We start from the raw sequence: 25,672 nt of genomic DNA, 5'->3' as shown, positions 1-25,672 counted from the left end.
GTGCCACAGTGCCATAGCAGCTGCTGGCCAATAGAGTAGGGCAGAGGTCAGGATTACTAAGGTGCACAGAGCCACATGTTCCTTTAGCACAACTCAAGAGCCACCACCAAATGCTGAATACAGGCTGACAGATGGGCTGGTAGAAGAAGGATTAAAGGAGACTTTACATCAGTTACACTTCAGGCAGAATATAAATAAAATAGCCTCAACCCATTTAATTCCCAAACTTAGTACTAAAATAAAAGAATTTAATTTGTTTGCTGTGATTTTCTCTTTTGCCTTTCAATCTTTAACTTATTCTCAGGCAAGGTTGTCTCAGGGGGTTCTTGTCATCCCACTCTGTGAGAAGATGACAACAGAATACACAAAGAAACTTTATTTTTACTTACTTCTTACTGGAAACTGGAGACAGAGTACTATGATACTGCCTATTAAGACCTTTGGCTACAAAAGAAAAATGCTCTAGTTTATGCTATTACATTGGCACAGAAACAAAGTTTATATGCTTTTAATTCATCTTAAAACATCAGCTAATTTAAACCAAAACAATTTCCTAGTTTACGCAAGAGTAGATGGCCACAAAACTAACCACATCAGTTTAAAAATAAATCAGCTTTTGCTCAAGTTGGAGTAACTCCCATATGCAAATGGACATAAAATTTAACTTCCTACAGAATAAGTATCATTGTTCTGATACAGAGAAGCATGCCAGCGTTACACCAAATGTAACTCCTATTAGCAGTCTCTAATGAAAGAGTAAATACATTTAATCATTAGCTTTGTGAGCAACAGAAGTCAGCATGATCTTGAAACATCCACATTTCAGGGAAGATAATAGATTACATAATTATCTTTTCTGTAAGACAGGGAAGCCTAAGAGACATTAATGATGTGATAAAGGTAGTTACACTTCCTAGTGTCATTGGCTACAAACATTAGACACAAACAAATGCTTCTGAGCTCAATTTTTAAAGATCTACACATCTTTACGAAGTACAGTCACCAACAGTGCACACTGATTTGTTTAGTGAAAGTAGGTATCACTTTTGGAGGGCATCTGGAATTATATGACTGCCTATTTAGTTCAACATCAAGACAAACCACTCATCCTCTACACCTACACGCATTTTTAACTGCAATATTAAGTATCAGAAAGCAGGATTAAAGTGATGACTTGAACATTTCTTTAGTTTGGGATGAATCTGGTATTTTCTTGTGTTTATACAGTACCACTATAAAGTTATCCTCTGTCATTTTATCTGATAGCTGTTTTTATGTCTGCACATGAATAAAACAAAGCCATCTTCACAAGATTGGGTCCCCAAATGTTCTATTTTGTATTGTTAGCTCTGAGGAAAAGACCTAACATGGACACAACAAAACTGTAACATGCACATAATTATAGTCACACCTCTGTCCCTGGTAACTTCCATGAGCAACAGTCGCAAATATCCTAAATGAGAGTAGTAAGGTAAACCCAAAGATGGACTCCTTGCGGTTTCTGTCATGTAAAACATGACAGATATCCCCTCAGGCTTCAGACTACATTTCTATATGCAATAACTTTTGGGCAGCAAGAGGAAAGTTGCGAATGAACTTCTTCATTCATCAGCTTCCTGAGGAATCTACAACTGTTGTGGAAAAGAACAATTACGCAGGTTTTATAAGGACTATGTACTTTATGTACTCCATGAACCAAGGAGAAAATAGACTCATGTTGCTTTTTTGAATATTAAATTAACATTATACCACTAAGTTTTCCTTTATTACCACAAACAGAGCTAGAACACCATATCTTGTACTGTGCTAGCACATGGAATGGCAGTAGGATATAATATAATATAATATAATATAATATAATATAATATAATATAATATAATATAATATAATATAATATAATATAATATAATATAATATAATATAATATAATATAATATAATATAATATAATATAATACAATATAATATAATATAATATAATATAATAATATGTAATATAAAAATATTGCAAACAAGTGGCAGGGCTAGCGGTTCCCACAGGGGCCACAGCACAGAAAGCAACAATTCTAGCTACCCCCGACTAGCTCAAGACATTTCAAAGATTACCCTCTCTCAGCAGGGCATAATTCAGTACACAATCACAGATACATATTTTAATTTGTAGTTGTCTTTGTCACAGCACTTTTCCTAGGGTATGCCTTTCATGCAAATAGTAACCTAGTGTAGAGATGCTCAAACTTAGAACAAGCTGATGTGTTTTGCTTATATTAGTTTAATTGCATTGGCATGACTTACTTAGCCTTACTTAGCCTTCTCTTCAACAACACCAGAAAGGAAAAGCAAGACTAGGCGAGGCATCTTCACACTGTGCATCAGTTTGCAGTGAAGACAAAAATAAGTCTGTTCCATGTGATCTCTAACAACCTGAAAAATTATATTGTCTGAAAAGCGTTTAGTGAAAAAATAAGGTTACCGTAACTGGACTCCTATTTCTAGCTATCAGTACGATACTGCAGATTTCTATACAATGGCAAGCGTAGTGAACAAAAATTTCCAGTAACCTAGATAACCAAATGTTTCTACTATTAATCAGGATGACATATAAGCAGTTAAAACTTTCGGTAACAGTAAACAGAGCAATGCAGTGTACAAAACTATGAAAGATTGTTTTGATAATAATCCCATTTCATCTCCATCCACTTGGCTGAGCTGAAAAACGCCAGTATTAAATTTCTGAGTCAGTGTGGTTTCCCCCTCTATCAATTAAATACCACAGTAAATCATGCAAACAGAACGGAGGACAACTATAAATTACTATGATTTTCATAACATGCAAGTTTACAAGCAAACAATGATTCCAAATGATTGAAAGGGTTTGTTTTACAAAAGGCGGGGAATGCATATTAACTTAACAGATGACAAACTTGAGGCTTGTGATGAAGAACTACCATTGTCTTTTAATCACAGTCTCACAATAAATGGAAATTAGATAGTTTGTCCTGTCCCACGGGACCATTTATAAGATTGTAATTAGCTCTGTGGAAACCCACACAGACTTGGATGGAAAAGCTACAACAAAAGAGTGGGAAGACAGTCTGTATTCATAAAAACAGACTACTAGTTGCCGTTGAAACACTCTTCAAGTATTCTTCTTGTTAGGCCACCTGTTCAATACATCTAATAACTCCCAAAATATATAACCTACAGAAGATAGCTGCAAGCTGGTCAGCTGCAATTATGTCTTTAGTTTATCAACCTACCTTTCCCAGCTAGGTTGCACAACCAAATTCAACATAATATCAGCAATAACTGCACTGACAGTAGATCAAGTAATGAAGGAATACAGTTCAGTAACTCTCAAGGTCACCTGGTAAATAAACACATCAGTGATTTCATTAAAAAAAAAAACATTGCTTGGGCTAGGCAACTGCTGATACACATGACTGCTATTCACTGCTGTGCAGCACAGAAGCATTCTGTGGATTTCATTACAGTACCAGAACACCTTTGATATACTAGCAACAGGAACAGAGAGCCATGTTTGGCTCAGTATGACTGTAATGAAAAGGTGGATGTATTTAAAGGAGATAGTCATCCAGAGGACAAGCTAAAATTAGAAGCGCATTCTCATGGGCAGTCTATGAGAATACTAACACACTGGTGAAGCCACTAAAAAAAGAACTTCCAAGTTTGGAAGGTGACTGGGAGGAGAGAGGTATCATTAAACCCATATCAACAGAAAAAAAACCTCTGGATCAGCAATTTAAAAGGAAAGAAAAGGGCCAGTGCACAAATCTGCAAAAACAGACTGAACCAAGCAATTATGAGATATTTATCTATTGGCAATGAGGTAGCACAGTTTCCCATATGCAGGGAAAAAGCAGCCTTTCTATGTGCTAGGTTGCAGTGTGTTAAAAACTGAGACACCAGTCCAGCTAACATCTTTTGGTATATATATCTTTTGATAGCTATTTTCTATAGCAGAGGAACACAACCACCTCCTTTCGTAACAAAAAGTAAACCTGTTACTTTGTTAAGGGAAACGTGAAGGAGTGAGGAAAATCCTAGAGGACATCTGAAATGCATGCTACAAGTTAGATCATGACAGGAGATGGTTGGGGGACAGCTGTCACAGTTTGGACCTGATCAATGCTTTCCCCACACCCACTGCACAGAAGGGGCAAGGCCAGCCAGACTGGCACCAGCACATGGCTGCCATGCTGAGAGACAACAGAAGATAACACCGCAGCAGTTACCAACACTACCAAATAAGCGGGCTGCTGGGAATCCTGATGAGGGCAGGCCTACAGCTGTTTAAAACACCATAAACATTCATTTTGCTGTGGCAAGTGTTTTATAGGAGAACTCCTCTTAGGGAAACACAGAAGTAGACAAGAAACTCTTCACATTCTAGATGCAGTTTCTGCACAGTGCACTGGTCAGCAGTTTAACTGAGGTGGTCGCCCTCATCATTAAACCACAGTTACCACAGCCACAATCTGAGCAAGGAAAAACTGTGCGATGACTTTTCTTCTCTTAAATTTCCTTCAGAACAAGAAACCAGGATAATCTGTAATATAACTACTCCCAAAGTAGCAGACATAGAGAAAATACCCTAGATCTACACTGTTGAATTGAGCAAAACCAAGGACTCAGGTTTGGTCAGCCTCCTACTGCCACAGCAGTGCACAGTTTCACTTTACTTTATTCAATACCTTCTAAGTAAAATTCTACATTTTTAGTAAGCAACCAGCTTTCTATGTGCAAATATCAATATCCAAGAAATTATAAAATCTTACACTGAATGGACATTCCACAGTAAAAGTGCAGAACAATATGACATGTAAGAAGAACGGGCAAAAGGACTTTTATGTATGATACGACACTGAAATGTGTGCTTACAAAATGCAGGGCTTGGAACTAATTAAAATCTACATTCCAAAAACAGTCAGGCCCTGTTTACAGTTTTAATAAAATTACTCTTTCATTAAGAATGTGTTTTACTGTCCACTTCAACAGGAAAGCGGATGTTTTTCTCAAAAAGAGAACAAAAATATTGTACAGAGCTGTAGTTGTATTGGAGAACATCCACTTTCCATTAGCTGATTTGTTCACTGATTGGCAGGCAAGAGTTTAGAGAATGAAGCACTGCCAGCACCACTTCCTGTAAAAAATGTAATTCTGCCCATTATGAACATCCCGTTTATTAGGGGGGAAAAAAAAGGCCCTAAAAAATCTTCTGTTGTATCTCATCCAGGAAACCATCCTAGGAACACAGTAGTGCAATCTAGGATCAAAAGCACACAAACAGGCAACACTCTGAATTACATTTTATCTTGCACATTTGAAGAAACTCAGGAAATTTTTGCATCAGGACTTACTAGCACAGCTTAATTTGTTTCTAGCTACAACTTCTTCCATGCATTCTCCAGCAGATGGCCACCGAGATGACTAGGGAATTGTGGGCAGCACACGAGGAGGGGTGAGGTCAACTGCATCACATCACCCTGCAGCCAATAGGGAAGCTGCTGAGAAGACAGAAACAGCCTTCTCCAAGATGCAAATGGCAAGGCAGGAGCCTTGTAGTCATATGCCGGAATATGCAAAAAAAACCCAGCTGGGCATAAAGACACTTTTATTATTTTTGTTAACAGGAAGACGGTCAAACACTGGAGCAGAGCCCAGCAGGGCTGTGCAGTCTCCTTCACTAGAGATGCTCCGACCTCAGGACAGACCCTGTGTAACTTGATTTTACTGGGCATACCTCCTCATGCAGGACTTTGAGGCTCATACTTATATAACCCCAAGGTCCCTCACAACTCACATGACTTCATGATTTGTGATACTAAGCAGGGAGTGGGACATGTAAGTAAAGCAAAATGTCTGGAAAGATGCAGTAGCCCCTGGGATTGCCTCTCTTAATCAGCTTCTTATGTATTTATAATCTTTGGAAGAGGAGCAAAATCATTCTTAAGTTGAATCCAAGCCATCCTATCACAGCAAGCTCCCAAAGTGCATGTCCTCATTTACAATCACTTCAGTCAGAACAATCCTTTGCTGAAAATCAGGAGAACTTCCTTTAGTGTCTCTCACCACTCCTAGCTCATACCCCTTAGCCTTGGCCCCCTTCCTTCTCCTTCCCACTAGCCATGCCACCCTTCCCGCCTTCTCCCTCCTTCTGTTCCCATCTTCAAAACACTCCTTTTTGGCACGTGGCAGGGAGCTAAAACAGCAGCAGCATGGAAGGCTGACGATTGGCATCAGCTCTGAGGTGCACCAAAAAGGCAAACACTTTCACCTCCAAGAGCCCCTTTCCAGGAGCTTCCCTGCTAGTCATGGTGACAATCCACTCTCTTCAGGTTAGGCTGCAAAATGCTCTGAATTGGCTGATTGAGGCTGCTTGGGAAACAAATGCTATCTGAATGTTAATTCTGTTTTCTCCTTGAGAAGGGGACAGGACAAGACAGAATTCAAAGCTGTAGTTGCATTTGTGTCACTCACATGACGGATGCACAAAAGCTATTCAAACAATGAGATAAATCCACACTACTGAATAGACTTTCACCATTTTTCACTTTGTTTTCCAAATCAAGCAAGACGTCTGCAGATTTTTTTTTAATGAAAATTTGAATATCAACATGAGATCCAATGTAGTGTTCACCTAGTAATCCATGAACAATAGTATCTATAACAAAGCAGAAGGGGACAGAAGTTACAACATCTCCTAAAAATGCTCTAAAAATATCTGCTAACTTTACTGAAAGAAAAAAATATTTTAGCTTCAGTAGCAGAGGTCTGTGTTTTTGGAGGAAAGGGTCCAGAGGAAAATTACATATTTGTGGTTAAGCTGGGAGTCATGATGTCTATGCATATGCATAACATGTGGTTGCAGATTCGTAATACACAAGTCCTCCAAATAAAAAAAGTTAGGTTTTCAAAAATTAGTCTGTAAAAAGAGTAACCCATTTTAATCAGTCTTATTGCAATGGTTCTTAAAGTCAGCAGTGCAGCGATGAGACCCTTCCATCTATTAGGCATACAGAGACAATAAGCAGAATGCAAATCAAATAGAAAATGCAGCAGCTCTCCAAGCAGAGACCCCCTGCAGCAGGTTCCTCAAGAGAGATGTTAAAACTCCACTTCCTCTTTCTGTGTCTATTTTACATTTTAAATGACTTGCTACACCAGCATAGCTGCCTTTCTGCAAAGAAAATATACTTAGAAAAAGCTGGATACACTATGAAAAGAATTTTCATGTGTTTAAGAAAATGCCCAAAACTAATTATAAGCAGGCAAGAAACGTCCTTCATGGTCTGGCTCTCACTTGACTTGTACTTTACTATTACCCTTTTTGGTGCAAATTATGCATATAACTTTTAGGTCAAAAAATGACAACATTTGCAGTCAGTCTCAATGAAGTCTCATTTCCACAGCACATTATTGAGCTAGAATAATCTTGTCCTCCATTTAAAGGAAAGAAAATAGTCTAGTGTAAAGTGAAATTAAAGTGAAATAGTCTAGTGCAAAGAGTAACATTACTGGTGGCGTTAAAGTGCGTTTTTATGTTCCACAGTAACCCAGAAGTCAAACCCAAAAGAGTCAATGGTGCTCTTAACAGAATAAAAGGATTAGGCTTTAACTGAAGTAGAAATAAAAGGTACAACACCTAACAAATTTGCCTTTATAGTTCATTGCTGTGGCATTCAGACAGACAACATTATCTGATACTTGGTAAGTTGAAAGTTACTAAAAGAGGTAATAATATTGAAAAACATTCCACACAGGCCTTCCCCCAACAAATTCTTACAGCATCAGAGGTGAAAACATTCAGTCTGTTCATCTCAAGTATTGACTTTACATTCCCAACTACTTCAACTGTTTGAAGAAATCAAATGCATATAAGGAACTGCTTAGAAAAAAGACTGCAGAAAAGTCAGTTGCAATAACAAACATTGTGAAGAGTGAAAAATGTAACTGAGCTCAGAAAAATATTGTGCTGAAGAATTACATCTACCAATATGAAGAGGCCTGATTTGTATTCCACATTGGATTTATATAGTAACTGAACTAACACCAGCTGAGTTATTCTCAACTTGTAAGTCAAAAGAAATTCAAAAATGATTTACTGAATCCACCTTCACTGTATACTAGAAGTGCTTCTCACCATACAATTTTATGTGAAACCCCAAGCACAGACTTGGTGAAAGTAAAACATTAATGACACAGTGTCTCACATAAAGGGGGACAGAAATCTATATCCTTAACTACCTTGTGTACAAAATGAACCAGACAATATAAAGTTTCTTATTTTTCCATCACATGGAGGATTTAGCAAATTCAGTACTGATGCTTTGGGGTTTTTTGTGCTGATGAGAACGCCTCGAAATGAAGGCTTTACCTCCTCCTTTCCTTCATGCTGTATATCTGAATAACCAAGCTGAACACAAGCATGATGAATTGGATGAAGAGTTCCAAGTCTGGGTGCTACCAATTTCCTCAGCAATTTATGGGACGTACTCAAGTCAAAGTATGGAAACCAGAGTAGGCTGCAAACAGACACCAACATATTTAAGAAATCAGCTTAATGATTTGTTTTTGCCTGGCATAACAGGCATCTAGCCTGCCTCTTCTGTTGCAAAGCCACCTTCCATTAGAAAAATACTGCTCCACATTTGCATATGCAGGTCCAGCTATGTTACTTAAAAAACAACAAAAACTTCTGCCATTCTGTCCTCAAAGTACAGAAACTCATGCTGGTCAGCAGTGCCACAGCTCCACTCTGACTGCAGCTATGCAAACAGATCTGCACACGGCTGGCTCAAGCCTATTAGAGTTGACATGGCACCGTTTCTGCTTGGCAGTCCTACTTACCTCTAAATATCCTGGCTTACAAAGCCATTCAGGGACAACCTGTCCTGTTGCCAGGAGGTCTTCATTTATCACCCAGAGGGCTGCCACATGTCAGTAAAATCTGCTGTGGCCTTTTGGGAAGAGTTGAAGGTTCATCAGAGCCAGACTTGAGCTGTCAGTTAGTGGATTCTGTTTGCTTAGCGTACCTTACACATCATCTACCGAGCAGGGGGAGGAGGCAGTAGCAGCAGAAAGGGGAGGAATGATGTGCTCCAATGAAACCATATGTGTTAGAACTACAATGTGAAAACCAGGAGGCTCTGGTTATTTACAGTAATCCCATTACGCTGCATGTATTATCTCAACTTCTGCTGTGTATAGCTTTTGACACATAGGAACATAAAAGTAGCAATAGCTTTTGCATTAGCTAAAGACAGAAAAAAATGCATTCTGATTTAGGAAAACACTACCCAGTTCAGTAAAAGCCCAGAAAGAACAAACTCAACCTGGAAACAAACAAAAAAACAACTGCTAAACAACTGAATCAGCAATTTTTCCAGAGTGGATCAGGACCTGTATCACTGGGCTAATACCATTTTTAATCAACTGTTGTTGTCTCAATAAACCAAAATTACCACAGCAGGCTCTAAATCAACATCATAAGAATAAGATGGTGTGACAGTGTTACATTTGCAAAAATACACAGACTACTAAAAATCAGACTGCAAAAATAAGACTTCATCTAAAATTAAAAGAAGACCAAGAAATCAGAATTTACCACATGAAGATAAAAGCTGGAAAGCAGGTCAGTGACAATGGATTTCATGTTGAAGAGTTGAATAATTTCTTTACACAATTTCTTTAGAAGTTTCTAAACTATTAAATTGGAAGCATCAACACATTTAATAGCCATAAACATAATAGTTGCTCAAGACGACAAAAATCCTCTGCATCTGCTCAGTAATGGAGGTATATTTTTAGCATAACTTATGAAATCATACAAATAAAAAGCACTAGATTCTCCAAAGAGCAAGATTAATCAACAGTAACTTCTTCAATTTTAAACTAAATTATGTTGTTAAGTCATAATAAGGAAAATAAATTGTGTACACAATGATGCTGCTACAAAAATCTAATTGTGGTAGAAATTGGAGAAATCGACAATACTGAAGATCATACAGCTATACAGACTACTGTAGTCCAGCACAAGTTGATGGAGCATCATCACTACAGGAGCTTGAGCTGCTTGCCCAAAGTTTGCTACCACAATTTAATAGAGGAAGCAGGTTACATTACTCAAGAAATGTTAGAAAAGGAGAAGGGTAGAATTCAACATTGCTGCTGGAAAAAGGAAGTACCACTGTGATGACCAGGAGGAAAGTAGTCACAGCCAGCATAAAGCTTTCCCTCCAGGCCTGAAGTTCAGCCAATGGATTTGTTTCATTTTAATCCCCAGGAGTCTGGAGTAACAATAATATACAGAACCTTGATTAACTGTGTTTCAACAGAGTACAGTTACACAAAAGCAGGGTACTCCATCTTATACTACACTAATAAGCAGTCAAAAATGGGAATAAAACAGTCAGGATATGAACGAAGTGGAATTTCAGTTCTGCAGCAGATAAGAGCATTTGTATATTTCTGAGGTATTTCTGAGTAAATAGATACTATAATAGGGATAAAACTCATCTGCCAAACAGTAAGAAGTGATATGTTAAAATTACTACTGTTGGCAATTTTATGTTTATCCACAGAACAGACATGAAAGCTGAAATGAATGAATGTTCTTTTAAACACAAAATTTAGTGGCTGGTTTTATAGTACAATTGCTCCAATACAAAGAACAGAGGCATGAAGAGGCAGAAATCAGAATATAAGCATTATGTATTGCTAAAGAACAACTGTCTGTGAAGATGATGAGGCAGTCTTGTATTTTCTAAATAAACCTCCATGTACATGTTATGTAAGACTGAAATGTCAGAGATGTGAAAAAGGAGAACAGAAAAAAGATGTATTTTTTTAATCCACTTTCCTCTTAGGCAATTTTCCTACATTGTTCACAAGGCATCATGGCTAGATAGCTCGACAGTGAAGAAGAAACCATGGAGCAAAAAGGAAGTAAAATAAAAAGATTCCGAAAAACAAAACTAGTTACATGCAAAGAAGTATCTGGACACTGATAAAAGTACAGAATCAAACTTCTATACTTCTCTACAGATAATTCCATCATGTAAGAACTACCATCTTACATTTTCATTGTTATCTATTTTCCCTAATACTTCTAATAAAAATACTCTGATTTTACTTAAAAACAAAAGCAACAAAACACACACAAAAAACCACTAGCCCTGCCCCCCTCCCTTCCCCTCCCCCCCCCCAAAACTAAGCCCATGATCTAGCAGTAAAGAAATGGCTTACAGAAAAGAGTTGATGCTAACAGTGCTAGCAGCCAGATTTGCGACTTGTGACGTCCTTAAAAGATTATCAAGTACACCTGGAAAGATCTGTCTTAAAAAACAAAACCAAACTGCTGCACCCAAAAACTGTATTTCAAATGACTGTATGCTTCCGTAGGCCAAGCTGAACTTAAGCATGTGCTCCTATCAAACAGGGAAACATCTCCATACAGAAATTAATTATGATGTATTTCTTTTATTTTTAAAAATCTGAAAAAGCTGGATTTTGACTTAGTTACTCCTCCTTCCTCACACTTGTTGAGTGAGATTAATCAGCAGTTTCAATTTTTCATACATGAATTTAGAAGCTGCTACATTTCTATAGATCAAAATCATCCTTCTAGTAGAAAAGTCCAGCAGATGATTCTGATGAAGAATCTAGCTCCCTCGGTTGTTGTGGTTTATACTTCAATTTCTACTTCATCTGTGAACATCTGGTGGATATATTGAATCCTGAAATAATGATCTTATGTTTCAAATACTTCCAAAAAGGCAGTATTGCATTTGTTTCTTCTCAGTGTTTTTTGTGTTTAGTATTTCACAAACACTACTTTCACAGATTCAAATCAAGAACTGAGATGAAAATATTTTCATCTTCTTAATCTCCCGATTTCAGAGTTCTACCCCTTTGACAGCACACCAAGTTCACCTTCTCCTAATTCTTTTTCCATATGCTGTGCTTTTCCAGGCTTTTTGTTCCAAATCCACATTTAAAACAAAATAAAAACACCACTAATTTGAAGATTCCTCATCCAGATGAGCTTAAGGTTAGCACATATGAATACAGATTATAATTAAAAGACCTCTTCAAATACCACCCTGAGATCTCTTAACTGCATAAGACTCACTAAAAACAAAACAAGCAAACAAAAATCAGATCAGACATGAAATGATGATAAAAGTGGTATTCTTGTAAAACTAAAAGCAGGTATGTTGATAAGAAGTTTGGTCCTGAATTACTTCTTATCCTGATGAAATAACTTAATACTAAATATCTTTTCTAGTTATATACCAGTTGGACACCTACTCTAGAACTAAAAAGACAGTGATCTGTAGAATTTTTTGACAATGTTCTGTTTTCTATGGAAAGGCAGAAGGAAAATAGTTGCAGTGGTTTAGATGGTTTCTAAAATTCCTTTCCTCTAAAGAAAAAACAAACCAAAAACAAAAAAACAAACAGAACGTATTTACTCACAGGCTGATATCTGAAAATCTGATTCATTATAGCAGTGCTGCTTTACTCTGACTGGTTTTTACCCCAAAGTATCTGGTGGCAGTCTCAAGATGTGAAAGATAATTTACCAAAGGGATCTTTGGTAAAGATCCCTTTACCAAATTTACAAATAATTTACCAAAGGGATCTTTGGTAAAAAAAAACACTGTAGAAAAGAATAATATTATCTACATATTGCTTTAGAAATAAAGATAAGCTAAAAGAGATTCCTTTAATCCAAGTCACCTTAAAAGTGCAATTTAATCAAGCTAACTAGGAAAAATAAATAGGAGTATGCCTGAAAGAAAAGAGAAAGGATTAGAGAATTCTAACTTCAGAAAGGTGCCAGCCTGCAGTGAACGAGCAATGATGAAAAAGAGAAATAACTGAAGGTCTGCACCAGGGGAATATAAAGAAAGGCAGTGAAAGACCATGAAAGAAAGAAGTCTGAATTTATGTTCACGAACTTGTTAATTCTTTTAAACACATACTCTTTACCATGTATAACAGAAGTAGAATTTGTTTACAAGAGCTAATTTTAATGATTCTAAAATGTATAAACCATCTTATAGATTCTGTGGCTACCACAGAGTTAAGATAACCTGTAAACTTCCTTTCTCACTATTTCTTTGTGCGATACAGTATTACCTTTTTTTCAGAAAATATACATGGAAGTGACACAAGAGCAAGAGATTCAGCTTGCTAAGCTGGGAGTATGCACCGAGAAAGACTTCAGGTTTCCTGTTTATCTGGATGAGGAATAGTAAAGTGCAGACAAGGCTGGGCAGGGCACACATGGGTATACTGCCTGGCTAAGTGTGGGCAGCTCAGGGAGGTGGAGAATGGATAACCAGCTCACCTCTTCAGCCCAGCAGCACAGAATCATAGAATCACTCAGATTGACCTTAAAAATCATCAAGTTCAACCACAACCCAACCATAGTACCCTAACTAACCACCCTCTGCTAAACCATGTCCCTGAGCACCACATTCAAACAGTTTTTAAACACATCCAGGGACGGTGACTCTACCACCTCCCTGAAGAGCCTATTCCAGTGCTTAACAACCCCTTCTGTAAAGAAGTTTTTCCTGATATCCAACCTCAACTTACCCTGGCACAACTTGAGGCCATTTCCCCTTGTCTTGTCACCAGTAAGAAATGACAGTGTACCTGATACGACTTCAGAAGTCAAAAATCATTAGCTTTGGAAAGTTTCCTTTGTATATTTACAAAAACAGTTCTCCTGTTCAGACTACATTTATAATTTCTCTCCAAGACAGAAACAAGAAACAAAGTGTCCTTCACTATGACAATTATGCAAACAAATTAACTGGAAGAGCCTTTTTCAGACAGATACACTAGCAGGGCTGGCAGAATAGTTGACAGCAGAAATTGAACAAGGACAGTTTAATGCATGCTGTCAAGCCCCTGGCCTGTTAATTCTGTATCAGGAAAATTTCTCTCAGGCAAGCCTAGAACACGATGTCTTTTCCCAGACAGGTATAAAAGATTTTACTTTACAATCCATTCACTCAGTTGTGTACCTTGGAGTAGGTAGTGAAGCGTGAAACTTGTGTTGACTTACATAACCCTGTCTGTCACCAAAGCTGTCATCACACCTTCGCATTTCGAGCCGTACATTCACAAATATATAAACACAACATGGATTAGCTGGTCTGCCAAAAAGAAACTGGACTACGCCCTAATACTGATTCAAACTACTCAACAAAGCTAAGAAACATGAAAACAATTAAGACACCTGTCTCAATAGTTCTGCGCACTTCAGCTCTTGCACTTAATTAGTTTATTGCTGTTTTGTATTCATCTTCCCTGATAGATTCATATTCACAAATACACTCTAACAATAATTAGAGCAAGGCACAGGTGAACTGCCCTAGCAAATTAGCACTGTCATCCCCTCTGTCTTCTGTCATTTTACAATGCACAAATTTTAGCTGCCCACAGCACTACTCTTCCTCATTAACCAAATTTGCACATGAAAACTCTAAGCCTTTGAGACAGTCTAAGAGCTTTTTCAAAGATTTGATACTTCATTTTGAGCTGCGGTTTGTTAGTTTTGCATTCACAATTATTATTAAAAGGAAGGAGCTGGTTCTTTCCCAGACATAAAACAATTAGATTAGACTAAAAAGGCCACAAAGACTAATCCGTGTTAGCTAAAAATGAAAAGGAGAAAAGCTAACCAGAAGAAAGAGAAAGGAGATTGCCAAGAGCTTCTGGAAAACCAAATACATGCATTGGTTTAAAGCACTCAGTGTTTTTAAGACACCCAGCATGCAATTCAGTTTCTGAAAAACTCAAGTCAAACTACTTAAAGTTCAAAATTGTCTTCTTTTTCTATTCTCAAAATCAAAGAAACAGAAAACCCACGGTAAAAATAACAAAAAAACAACACCATACTTTTTAATGCTTTTCATGAATGCTAGAGTAGAAAACATAGTTTTAGAAATAAAGGGAGAGAACTTTCTGCATCTGCTTTTTCTTCTAGAGGAGAAAAGAATTTCAAACACAAAGTAAAATAGGATAAAATAAGCATCTCAGCAAAAACAACACTAAGCTTATTGACATTGGTCTGTCTCTTTTTGCAACATATGCTGGTACATGAAATTCAGCAGGACTGAAGAAGTCATGAGCAGTACTGGAAATAACTCCTCCCACACACTGCTCAAAAAAACCCCAAACACCTGGCACAGACAGCTCATTGATGGCAGAGTAATAGCTCAAAGAAGATGAGAACATTATGCATTGCTCTAGGTGATCTGTTGGGATATGATATCTCATAGAAGAACTACATAGGAGCACCAGAGAATAAAGAAACAGTCTTGCCTGAAGATATTTCCATTTCACTTTTCTGAGCTGCTTTTTTTTTTTCTCATTATTTTGTATTTTCCCTCAATTTTCAAAACTCTTATCTACTGTATAAAGCAATTAAATATTCCTACCAATATTAGGATGCTTCAAGAGACGACAGATCCTCGCTTCTCTTTCCAGTTTCTGGTGATCTGCAACAAAGGAAAGCACAATATTTCCTTTTAATATAAGTAGAACATAATACAGCATATTTGCTTTATGAAGAAAAAATACATTATCTGATGCAGTCTTTAAAAAATATTTCCTTTATTTAAATCCATTAAGAGTTTACATTGTAATACTGAATCAGATTACTGCATCTAACCACTTCTTTGATGGACCACTGCAGGCATTGTTCCAGTACAAAAATCAAACTGACAGTGTAATGGGGAATATTCATGGCATGACCTATAATTATCAGGGAATGAACCACATTATAGCATTAATCAAAATAAAGACAATCCAAATCCCCAGTACTATCTTAATTTCTATCTGTTAACCGTTCTAATAACTGCTGTACCAGGTACACTGTTCAACACACGGCAATCATCCCAACAGCATGCCAACATTCCTGCCATAACACTTTCTCACTGCAATAAGTTTCATTAGTTACTGGAAATTTCATCAGAAAGTTTTTTGTTCATCATCCTGAAAATATACTAAACGCTTGTGGCCAGGTGTATCATCTCTTGGACTCTCCAACCATTCTGCCATTTGATCCTTTGCAGCCTTTGAGTAGATGCCATAAGCTGTAGGTTTGAATTTCCCTGTATGCCACCAATGCCTAATAACAGTAAGAGACAATATACCACTATTTATGTTTAGCTTCATTTTGATTAAATTGTTGGCCCTGCCTTCCCACCAGGTGCCCAACCACTGGTTCAGGCCATGACTTAGTATTTCCACTACAGCTTAACACATTAATGTACTTGTTTTACATAATAAATGAGAGCGAGGAAAGTGTAATTGTTTACACTGGAAATAAATGGGAGTTTGGAGTATATTAAAGTGTCTAGTGTCAGACAGCAGAGATCAAACACATGCAAAGGAAACTATAGTTTGCAAGACAATCTAATATACAAAAAGGTTTCTTTGGACAATATGCATAGAGAATTAAGACAGAATGACAGACTACATAGGAACTACTGATCAGAACTTGATCACCTAAGTATGAACTGCTAACCTGAACTAACTGAAGTATGATATAAGAAAATATTTCACTTTAATATTTGTACCTGTACAAGGAAAATCCCTTCTGCGCCCATAATGTCAGCATTACATATGAGGACACAATCCTTGTTTTCAAACTGTTAAGTGTTGTAAAACACATAATGTTTTCTAAATCTGATTCATTTTTGTATCTTATTGACACTGGTTCATTTTGTTACCTTCTTTAATGTCACTATCCAAAACAGATGCACAGAGTAGAATTAAAAGAAGATTGAAGCTGTATTTTAGGATCTTAGTTTTCAGAAATCTGTTTGGCTGGACCAATTTAGATATTTATTTCCTTATTTTGTAATTAGCAACCACTGTTCTATACCCCAGCTAGATGTAACTCAGGTAATAAAATACAACACCTCACTGTGCCCACATCTACTGTTTGGTCTCCATAAACACCCAGCAAATGCCAAAGAATGTCAGTAGATGCAATGTTTTCCACATGGAGAAATTCAATGACACAACTCTGTTTTATATACAATTCCATGTCAGGCTGCCCCCTCTGCTGCCATCTATCACATGACAGCAAAGTGTAAGGGAATATCGGTTGGAAGTTTCAGCCTCTGCTGCCATACCACCAACATCCACCTCTGATGTCGTGATCCAACATAATGAAATGATGAAATAAGGGGTGTTACTTTCAGAGCAGTCCTCATAGTTTTTCAAAAAAATAAAGTGTAAAATGTTCCTGGAGATGAGTCTGTATTGCTATTATGTTAACTAACTCCAATGTGATATCTAAGTATGTCATACTGACCAATCCTTCATGAGAGCTCAGACTTCGGATGTCATGTAAGTAATCTGGGTTATGCTATCTCTGCAATCTGAACTATCTGCACTACATTTGAGGAGAGTGCTCCCAACAACGGAAAGGGGAAATTCTTAACTTTTCTTCCCCCCCAGTAAGTTCTGAGTTGAGTAACTAGCATTCAAGGAACAAGAAAGCCTGACCTTCAAAAGAACATTAGGCATCAAGATACTACAGCGCGAATGAAGAAATTATGCTTTCTGTTTAATTTTTAAAGAAACTCTTAAAGATCTAATATGGTATCTGTTCTTTCTCAGATTACCAACAATGTTATAAAGTTATCTTTCAAAGTAATTACATCATAGTCCCTCTGATGCCAGTCTGACATTGGAGTCTCCTGGATAAGAGTTAAATAAGGTTCAAGAAAAAAAAACAACACTATAAAAGCCCTTTCCCTGAGGTGGCTACATTCCACAGTGCAATCCTGAAATCTTCTTCTTAGCTGGTGCTCTACTCCATAAATTGCCTTGGCACTCCCACCTTTCCAGTTTTAATTTCTCCTGTTTAAGTTCAATTACAGAACCATAAAAGATCCTGAGTCGGAAGGGACTCACAGGGACCATCAAGTCCAACTCCAGTCTCCACAAAGGACCATTCAAAACCCAAACCCAAAACCCAAACCCCACGTGTCTTAGAATGCTGTCTAAAAGCTTCTTGAACGGTGGCAGCTCAGGGCCATGCCCACTGCCGACTGGTGCAAAGCCTTTCCCTAAGCCCTGCCTGCCTGTCCCCTGATGCAGCTCCGTGTTGATCCCTCAGGCCATGTTGCTGTCCTCAGAGAGCAGAGCTCCCTAGGAGGAGCTGCAGCTGCCATGAGATCTCTCTTTTAACAAATTGCCGGGCTGTGTAGAAAGCACATACAGCTACTGCTGCTCTACTCCTTTAAATCAAGTATTAGGGTCTACAACTTTTAGACAATTTCATATAAATATAGATGCAGAGCAGGTCCTCCCAGAGTGAGAAATCCAAATTCACAGAATAGCTACACAGATGGTTCTGCCTGCACAGCTGAGACAGGACGGTACAGTGCAACAGCAAAGGAGGCCAGTGGTTTGTGTTACTGCCAAAAAACTGTCCTATGAAATTGCAACTTTACTTTCCTAAGGAGTGCTTTGGCTTCAGACAACCCACTACAGAAGTGCTGCCCTACACACAGTTTGATAGGCAGGACAAAGACTCAGGACAAGGTAAGTGGCAGCAGCAGGGCAAGTGGGAGCAGCAGGTACATAACTGCATGTGGCAGAGAACCTAAACTATTACTGAGGAGAGGGACGTCAAAAGCTCCCCTCTGCAACAAGTGTCTCATGTAAAACATCAGAAGTCCCTGCAGAAAATGCATGACTGTTATGGAGTAGAGTACTGATCCAAATCTGGCTAAAGATGCAGCAGGCATCTCACAGCAGAGAGGTGTTTGGCAGACAATGTTGGGTCTGAAACACTCAGAACCAGCTCCTTAAAGATAACCTCACACAAATCTCAGTGAAGTGAGACAGACAGGCCTATTTTACGTGCATTTGGAAAGCAAACTATCAAACCATATCAAATAGTAATATAAGAGATAGTACGAAGTTTGGTCTCCTGAAAGATCTTGACAACTTAATTGCAGGTAATTGTCTTCAACTAGCAAACAATACCTTTTTAGTGAATCACTTCATCCAACCATTTAAGGCATTTTTAATAAAGACATCAGTAAGCACATCTAATTATGTCAAGAGACAGGTCAATGACAAACAGCAATTAATTTTAGTCCTGTAAAATTACAGCTATTCAACTACTGCAACCAACCTCAATTTAGACTCAACAGTCCAAAGAAGACTTCAAGAAGGAGGAAGGAGATTGTCAGTATCCACTAATCTTCTTACATTACAAACAAGCAAATATGTGTTTGTGATAGTAGTACCACCAAGCAAACTACAGAGGAGATATGATGAGAGAAATGCCAAAGCACTGTTCCAAGGGGAACAGAGTATCAGTTTTCAAACACACTGGCAGGGCAACTCAAGCAACATAGAATCTGAAATACAAAGGACAATAGAATACAAAAGGACTAAACTATTTGTAATACTCAGATTGCTTCAAAACATAATTTTCACAAAATATCACAGGACCACAGAATGGTTTCAATAGGAAGGGACCTTTAAGATCTAGTTCCAACAACCCTGCTATAGGCAGGGATACCTCCCTCTAGACCACGCTGCTCCTCATCCAGCCTTGCCTTGAATGCTTCCAGGGAGGGGACATTCACAACCTGACTGGGCAACCTGTTCCAGTATCTCACCGCCCTCACAGTAAAGAATATCTTCCTAATATCTAGTCTAAACCTACCTTCTTCCAGTTTAAAACAATTTCCCTTATCCTTTCGCTACCTGCCCTTATAAAAAATCCCTCCTCAGATTTCCAGTAGTGCAAACTTGCTGAAGGTGCACTCAATCCCACTGTCCAAGTCACCTACAGAGATGTTAAATAACACTGGTCCCAACACCAATCCCTGAGGAATGCCACACCTTTCACCCATCTCTACTTGTACACTGAGCTGCTGACCACTACTCTCCCAGTGAGATTATCCAGCCTTATCCTTATCCAACAGGTGATCAATCCATCAAATCCATTTTTCCCCAATTTGGTGACCAGGATGTCATGTGGGAAAGTGTCAAATGCTTATGCACAAGATCAGGTAGAAAGACGTCAATTGCTCTTCCTTTATCCACTACTGCTGCAATCCATCATAAAAGGCCACCAAGCACCAAGTTTGTCAGGCATGACAAACTTTACCCTTGGTGAAGCCATGCTGGCTACCACAATCACCTTGTCTTTATTTTCCATGTGCCTTTGCATGACCTTCAGTATGACCTACTTCATGATCTTGCCAGGCAGAGGTAGAACTGACTGGTCTGTAGTTCCCTTGATCTTCGTTTTTCCCTTCTTGAAAATGGGGGATATGTTTCCCCTTTTCCAATCAGTGAAAACTTCAACTGAGTGGCCTTTCAAATATGATCAGCAGCTTGGTAAGTTCAGTCACCAGTTCCCTTAGAACCTGTGGATGGATCTCATCGGGTCTTATAGACCCATGCACCTTCTGGTTCTTCAGATAGTCTCGAATGTGGTGTTCACTTACAGCAGGCTGATCTGCCTTCTCCAAGTTCTTACCATTGCTTTCTGCAACTTGGGCAGTGTGGGTAGAGCCCTTGCCAGTGAAGACTGAGGTAAAGAAGTCACTGAACACCTCAGCCTTCTCCATATCCCTCATGACCAGGTCTCCAGTTTCTTTCCACATTGTTCCTGACCTTTTTCTTATCACTGATATACCTGTAGAATTTCTCCTTGCTCCCCGTGATGGCCCTGGCTAGATATAATTCTGTCTGGGTTTTCGCTTTCCTCACCTGACCCCTGGCTGCTCAGACAACTTCTCCGTAGTCCTCCAAGGTAACCTGCTCCTGCTTCCACATCCTACATATTTTTCTGAGCCAGAGAAATAAACTTTGAAAGCAAAAAAGCATGCAGCTTGCGAATGCTTAAGTATCAATTATTTAGGAAGGAGTTCTTTTGCATATTTCCCCCCCTACTAGGGATACTATTTTAATTTTTTTTCTTCCTATTTAATAAATAGATAAAACATAAAAAGGTACCAGTTTTAATTCCAATTATATATAAAAAAACATCATTTTAAATACAAATATTCTTTCTAAATTTTCCAACATAAGCCCAACATAATAGTACAGCATAATACAACTTATTTCCTCTACAATAGTGTTACATTTATAAATACAGTGCATAAATATTTAGAACATTTACTATAACTCTACTACAATAAATGTCCCAAATTTCCTAAAATACTAGCTTTGAAAAATAAAACTTAAAAATATGTTAAAATAGAAATGTGATACTTTAAGCTTTAAATAAAACTATCTTGAGCCTCAAGAAAACCAAACACAACAGACTACTGGTCATTTGGCATAAGATGTTCAATCTCCAGTCTCACACCAGAGCCCCTTTAAAACATTGTTCTATACCCTCTCTCAAAGTACATTTACGAAATGAGTCTGCATAGCTAGAAAGTGGGGATGAGTTTGCCTCCTACAAAGCGTCAAATAGAATTTATGTCAACTCTCCAGGAACAACACCGATGCAATAAAGGCAATTACTTCTTCCCTGACTTTTTAGATGTTTACAGTGTAAACATTTACAGTTCCTTTGCTATTAGTTGCTAAACCACAGCTTCTGAACTGACACCCTACATGGTTAATTTCTCACACACACTAAAAATTTTCATTGGTCATTTAACTAAATAAAATTATTCTTTTTGTAGGCCATGACTATTATACTACAGCTGAGAGCATACTGAATCCAGACAGCAGGCAGGTACTACCCGGTAAGGAAGCCTGGAGCGTAACTCACAGCAAACATTCTGAACTTTATACAAATGTTCTTCCTGCATCAGTGGACAGACAGTAAATTAAACAAAGAGAAGAAAAAACAACAACAAATAAAACAAACAGTATAAAATTCATTATGTGAAACAAAACTATCAAAGCCAGAGCAATTAACTGAAAATAAATTGCAAGTCTAAACCCACAAGATTCTGACACCTACTGATGTCACCAAGATTTAACTACCAATTGGCTTCTCCAAAAATTAAAACAACCAAATTGTAGCTGAATATGTGTTCATCTAGTGGAGAATTCTGAAGTAAAAGCCACTGAGTAACAGACTCCTTGCATTTATTCAATGACATAAATTCTTCTTGCCTACTGAACTTCATATTGCTAACTCTGATAATTCAGTTAATACTATTCTCTGAGACAAATACTCTCCCCCTTTATAACCTAATATGATTTCTTAGATATAAAATCTCACACTGTATGGCCTGCCAACTACAATCACCCAGGGAACACAGGCATTAATCATACTTTCAGCTCGCACATCAAAGCAAGGACAGGCCCTGCTTTGCAGATGCACAAAGTGTTCCAAGCCAGAGTAGCTGTGCACACACAAACTGCTTCAGACTGTGCAGAAAAACACAAGGAAAATTTACAAAATGATCATGTTCTATTAAAAGGATTTCTAACCTAACACAGTGCTATGGCAGAAATAACATTCACCTCTTATTTACAGATTTAATAATGTTCTCTAGTGACAAATATTATAGACAAAAATTGCTAGATATGAACATTGAGTAAACTGTTACTGCGTGTTTTAATAACAGCTAACAGTATTTATTAATAAATCAATCCAGATCCTTTAATAAATTACACCTTACTCAGATATACACTATGATATCAGAAAGTTACATTCTTACTATGAATGACAACATTTACAGGTTTCTCAACACAAACTTAACTTGAATACTGGCCAGCGCTTGTTGGGTGAGGTCTGGTGTCATGTACATGATACTAATAAGTTGCATTTACTTCATTTAGCAGCTTTTATCAGAGAAGCAGCAGCACTACATGAATAGAGACACCTCCCATTGCATACACTGTGCCATGAGACAGCTGAAAGAGTTCCTTGAGTCCAGGAGTTAAGTGGATACTGCGATCAAGAAGATGACAGCTGCACTTCCACAGAAATAAACAAATCATTGGAGTTGGTAGAGAGGTACCCAGAACTGAGTAAGTCTGAAGCACGTTCATTTTGGGGTAGAAATCAAATACAAGTTTAGTCCTGTAAGGTACTCAAGAAGAAGAATTTTCAAGTCTGCATGTTTCTTGTATACCTTTCCTTCTCCACTGAATTTATTTACGAGTACTTCTAACCGTGAATGCTGCACATAAATATCTATTTCTGTTGCGCTGTTTTCAACCAAGTTTCAATTACAGTTGATCTGAAGGTGAATGTCAAAGGGGAAGTCAAACTGAAATACTAGAAGCCCTACGTCTCCCAGATATCTGAAGTACAAGGTGTGCCACTTCCCTGAGAGTTAAAGGAGTGTCCTGCCACAATCAGTGTAACTAAGAAACTGCCAACCAGACAGTAACACCCAAAGAATCTCTGGAAAGTTTCTGACAGTGACTAACGTGAAAAATAAAATAAAAGCCTTAAAAACAAAATTCAAGACATGTAAAAACGATTCCTCTCATTTTAATAGTACATAAAAATCAGCTAAACCCGTACACCTGTCAGAATGAAAAGGGAAAAAAGATTGTATAAACCAGATAAAATAATTTAAGTTACCTTACGCCATGAAGAACTACAAGACAACAGCCAAGAGCTCTTAAGACAGACACTGCCAATACCTACTTAAATGCTGAGTGAATGACTGAATCAACAGTGATAACTCCAGCTTCTTTAATACCAGACAAGGAGAAACTGGGGAAATAAAACAAGGGAGTACCACAACACTTACTACTTTCACGTAGATAGCAATACTGCCAGTTAGCCACTTGGGTAGCTAACTGAAGGAAAAGGCCCTTCAATGAAAACAACTTTGTCTTTTCAGAAAGTAATGAATGCATGAAGTTTTAAATAAGAGAAACCACGCTGGGAGCAAAAATCAAAACCAAATACTTCTGTAATCAAACAAGAGGCCCAACTGGAGAACTGCTCTCTCCTCTCCTTGTCTTTTTCCCTTCATAGAGAGTCCTTGATTCATTATTCCAGAGCACCTTCACTTAACAGGATATACAAGAAGCCTTTCCCTCCTTCTGAACCTTGACAGCTACGGCATTCTCTTAAAAAATGGGTCACATCAGCCTGGGCTTTGTGCCAGTGAGACGTAAACAACACCCTTCACCTTGTTTTTACAGGAAGATGGTCATGCCTGCTCAGGTGGGTTGGACTAGATGACCTCCAAGTATCCCTTTCAACCCTCAGCCATTCCGAGGTTCTGTACTTCTTCTCCATTTGGGAGAGAAGAGCAGGTGTGCCAGGGAATCCTGATTCTCAGTAGATAGAGATGCCTCTCCATGTTTTGTAGGATAATTAACTAAATCTAGCATCCAGCCATTACAGGAAGAAACAGTTCCACTGCAGCTGGCATATGTTCCTTATCCCTCGTGCCAGCCCAGGTGCTCCCTCACCCTCCTGCCAAACTGGCTCAGATAACTCTGCTGGCAAAAAGCAGTTCAGTTCTGGGACTTGCTTACAGTGGGGAGGAGCCGAGTACAAGCATATGGACTCTTCAGCACAGCTACCAATCATCTAGCTCGTGGGACCTCATAACTCTATATCCCCGAGCTGAGTCACCCATTGGGGGGCAGCACTGGGAACCCACCACTGGGTTCTGTGTTGCTTTGCTGCTAGCCAGCTTCTTGCTTCAGCTGTGGATTTTTTTCAGCCATGTTTTTGACACAACCATAGAATCACAGAATGGCCTGGGTAGAAAAGGACCTCAAAGCAGCATCTTGTGGGCACGGTCACTAGTCATCAGACCAGGCTGCCCAGAGCCACATCCAACCTGGCCTTGAATGCCTCCAGGGATGGGGCATCCACAACCTCCCTGGGCAACATGTACCAGTGCGTCACCATCCTCTGTGTGAAAAACTCCCTCCTAATACCTTATCCAAACATCCCCTGTCTCAGTTTAAAACCATTCCCTTTGGCCTATCACAGCTAACCCAAGTAAACAGTTGTCCCCCCTACTGTTTATACCCTCCCTTCAAGTACTGGAAGGCCACAATGAGGTCTCCCCAGAGCCTTCTCTTCTCCAAGCTAAACAAGCTCAGCTCCCTCAACCTCTCTCCATAGGAGAGATGCCCCAGCCTACTGATCATCTTAGTACCCTCCATATTCATAGTCATAGGAGAACAGCTATGAAAGACTAGCATACATCCTGAGGCCCAAACATCCATGTGTGTAGTCTTCTAGGCCAAAAAATGTGAACAGAAAAAATTCACGGAAAAGAAATGGGTGCATTGTACACAGCACTGTCAGGGAGCCAAGAGCTGTCAGCCTCCCACTACATTCAACATTGGAGTGGCAACACCTTGAGTATTGTGCGCAGTTCTATTCTTCACAACATAAAAAGGATGTTAAGCCTTCTGGTGCCAAGGGAGGCTCAGACCAGATATTTGCAAAAATTTCTTTGCAGTGAGGGTGGTCAAAAAATGGAACAGTCATCCAAGCAAGGCAGCTGATACCCTATGCCCATCTTCTAGATAATGCCCTCTGTAATATGCTTCAACATTTGGTTAGCCCTGAAAGTGGTCAGGCAGTTAGACTTTGACTCTTCTGTAGTTAAACAAGTATAAATAAAGAAAGCATGTATTTTAGCAGTATAAAACTGCTGTCAAATGCAATGCCTGAAACAGCAGCCAT

General features: G+C 38.5%; 1 protein-coding gene across 25 annotated transcripts in view; it reads right to left on the bottom strand.

Moving 5' to 3' along the window:
• Window positions 1–25,672, bottom strand: part of CAMK2D (calcium/calmodulin dependent protein kinase II delta) — a 145,904-nt gene that overhangs the window by 74,165 nt on the left and 46,067 nt on the right. For all 25 annotated transcript variants that reach the window (XM_085547030.1, XM_085547041.1, XM_085547033.1 and 22 more), the window contains exon 3: window positions 15,483–15,542. In XM_085547030.1, coding sequence (XP_085403156.1) covers window positions 15,483–15,542 — 60 coding nt within the window. The remainder of the gene's footprint in view (window positions 1–15,482; window positions 15,543–25,672) is intronic.

Source organism: Coturnix japonica, chromosome 4 (genome assembly GCF_054131305.1).
Source record: "Coturnix japonica strain WE chromosome 4, WE-NBRP24, whole genome shotgun sequence".
NCBI classification, from domain to species: Eukaryota; Metazoa; Chordata; class Aves; order Galliformes; family Phasianidae; genus Coturnix; species Coturnix japonica.
Note: the sequence above shows the minus strand (reverse complement) of the source record. Positions and strands in the feature narration are given on the sequence as shown.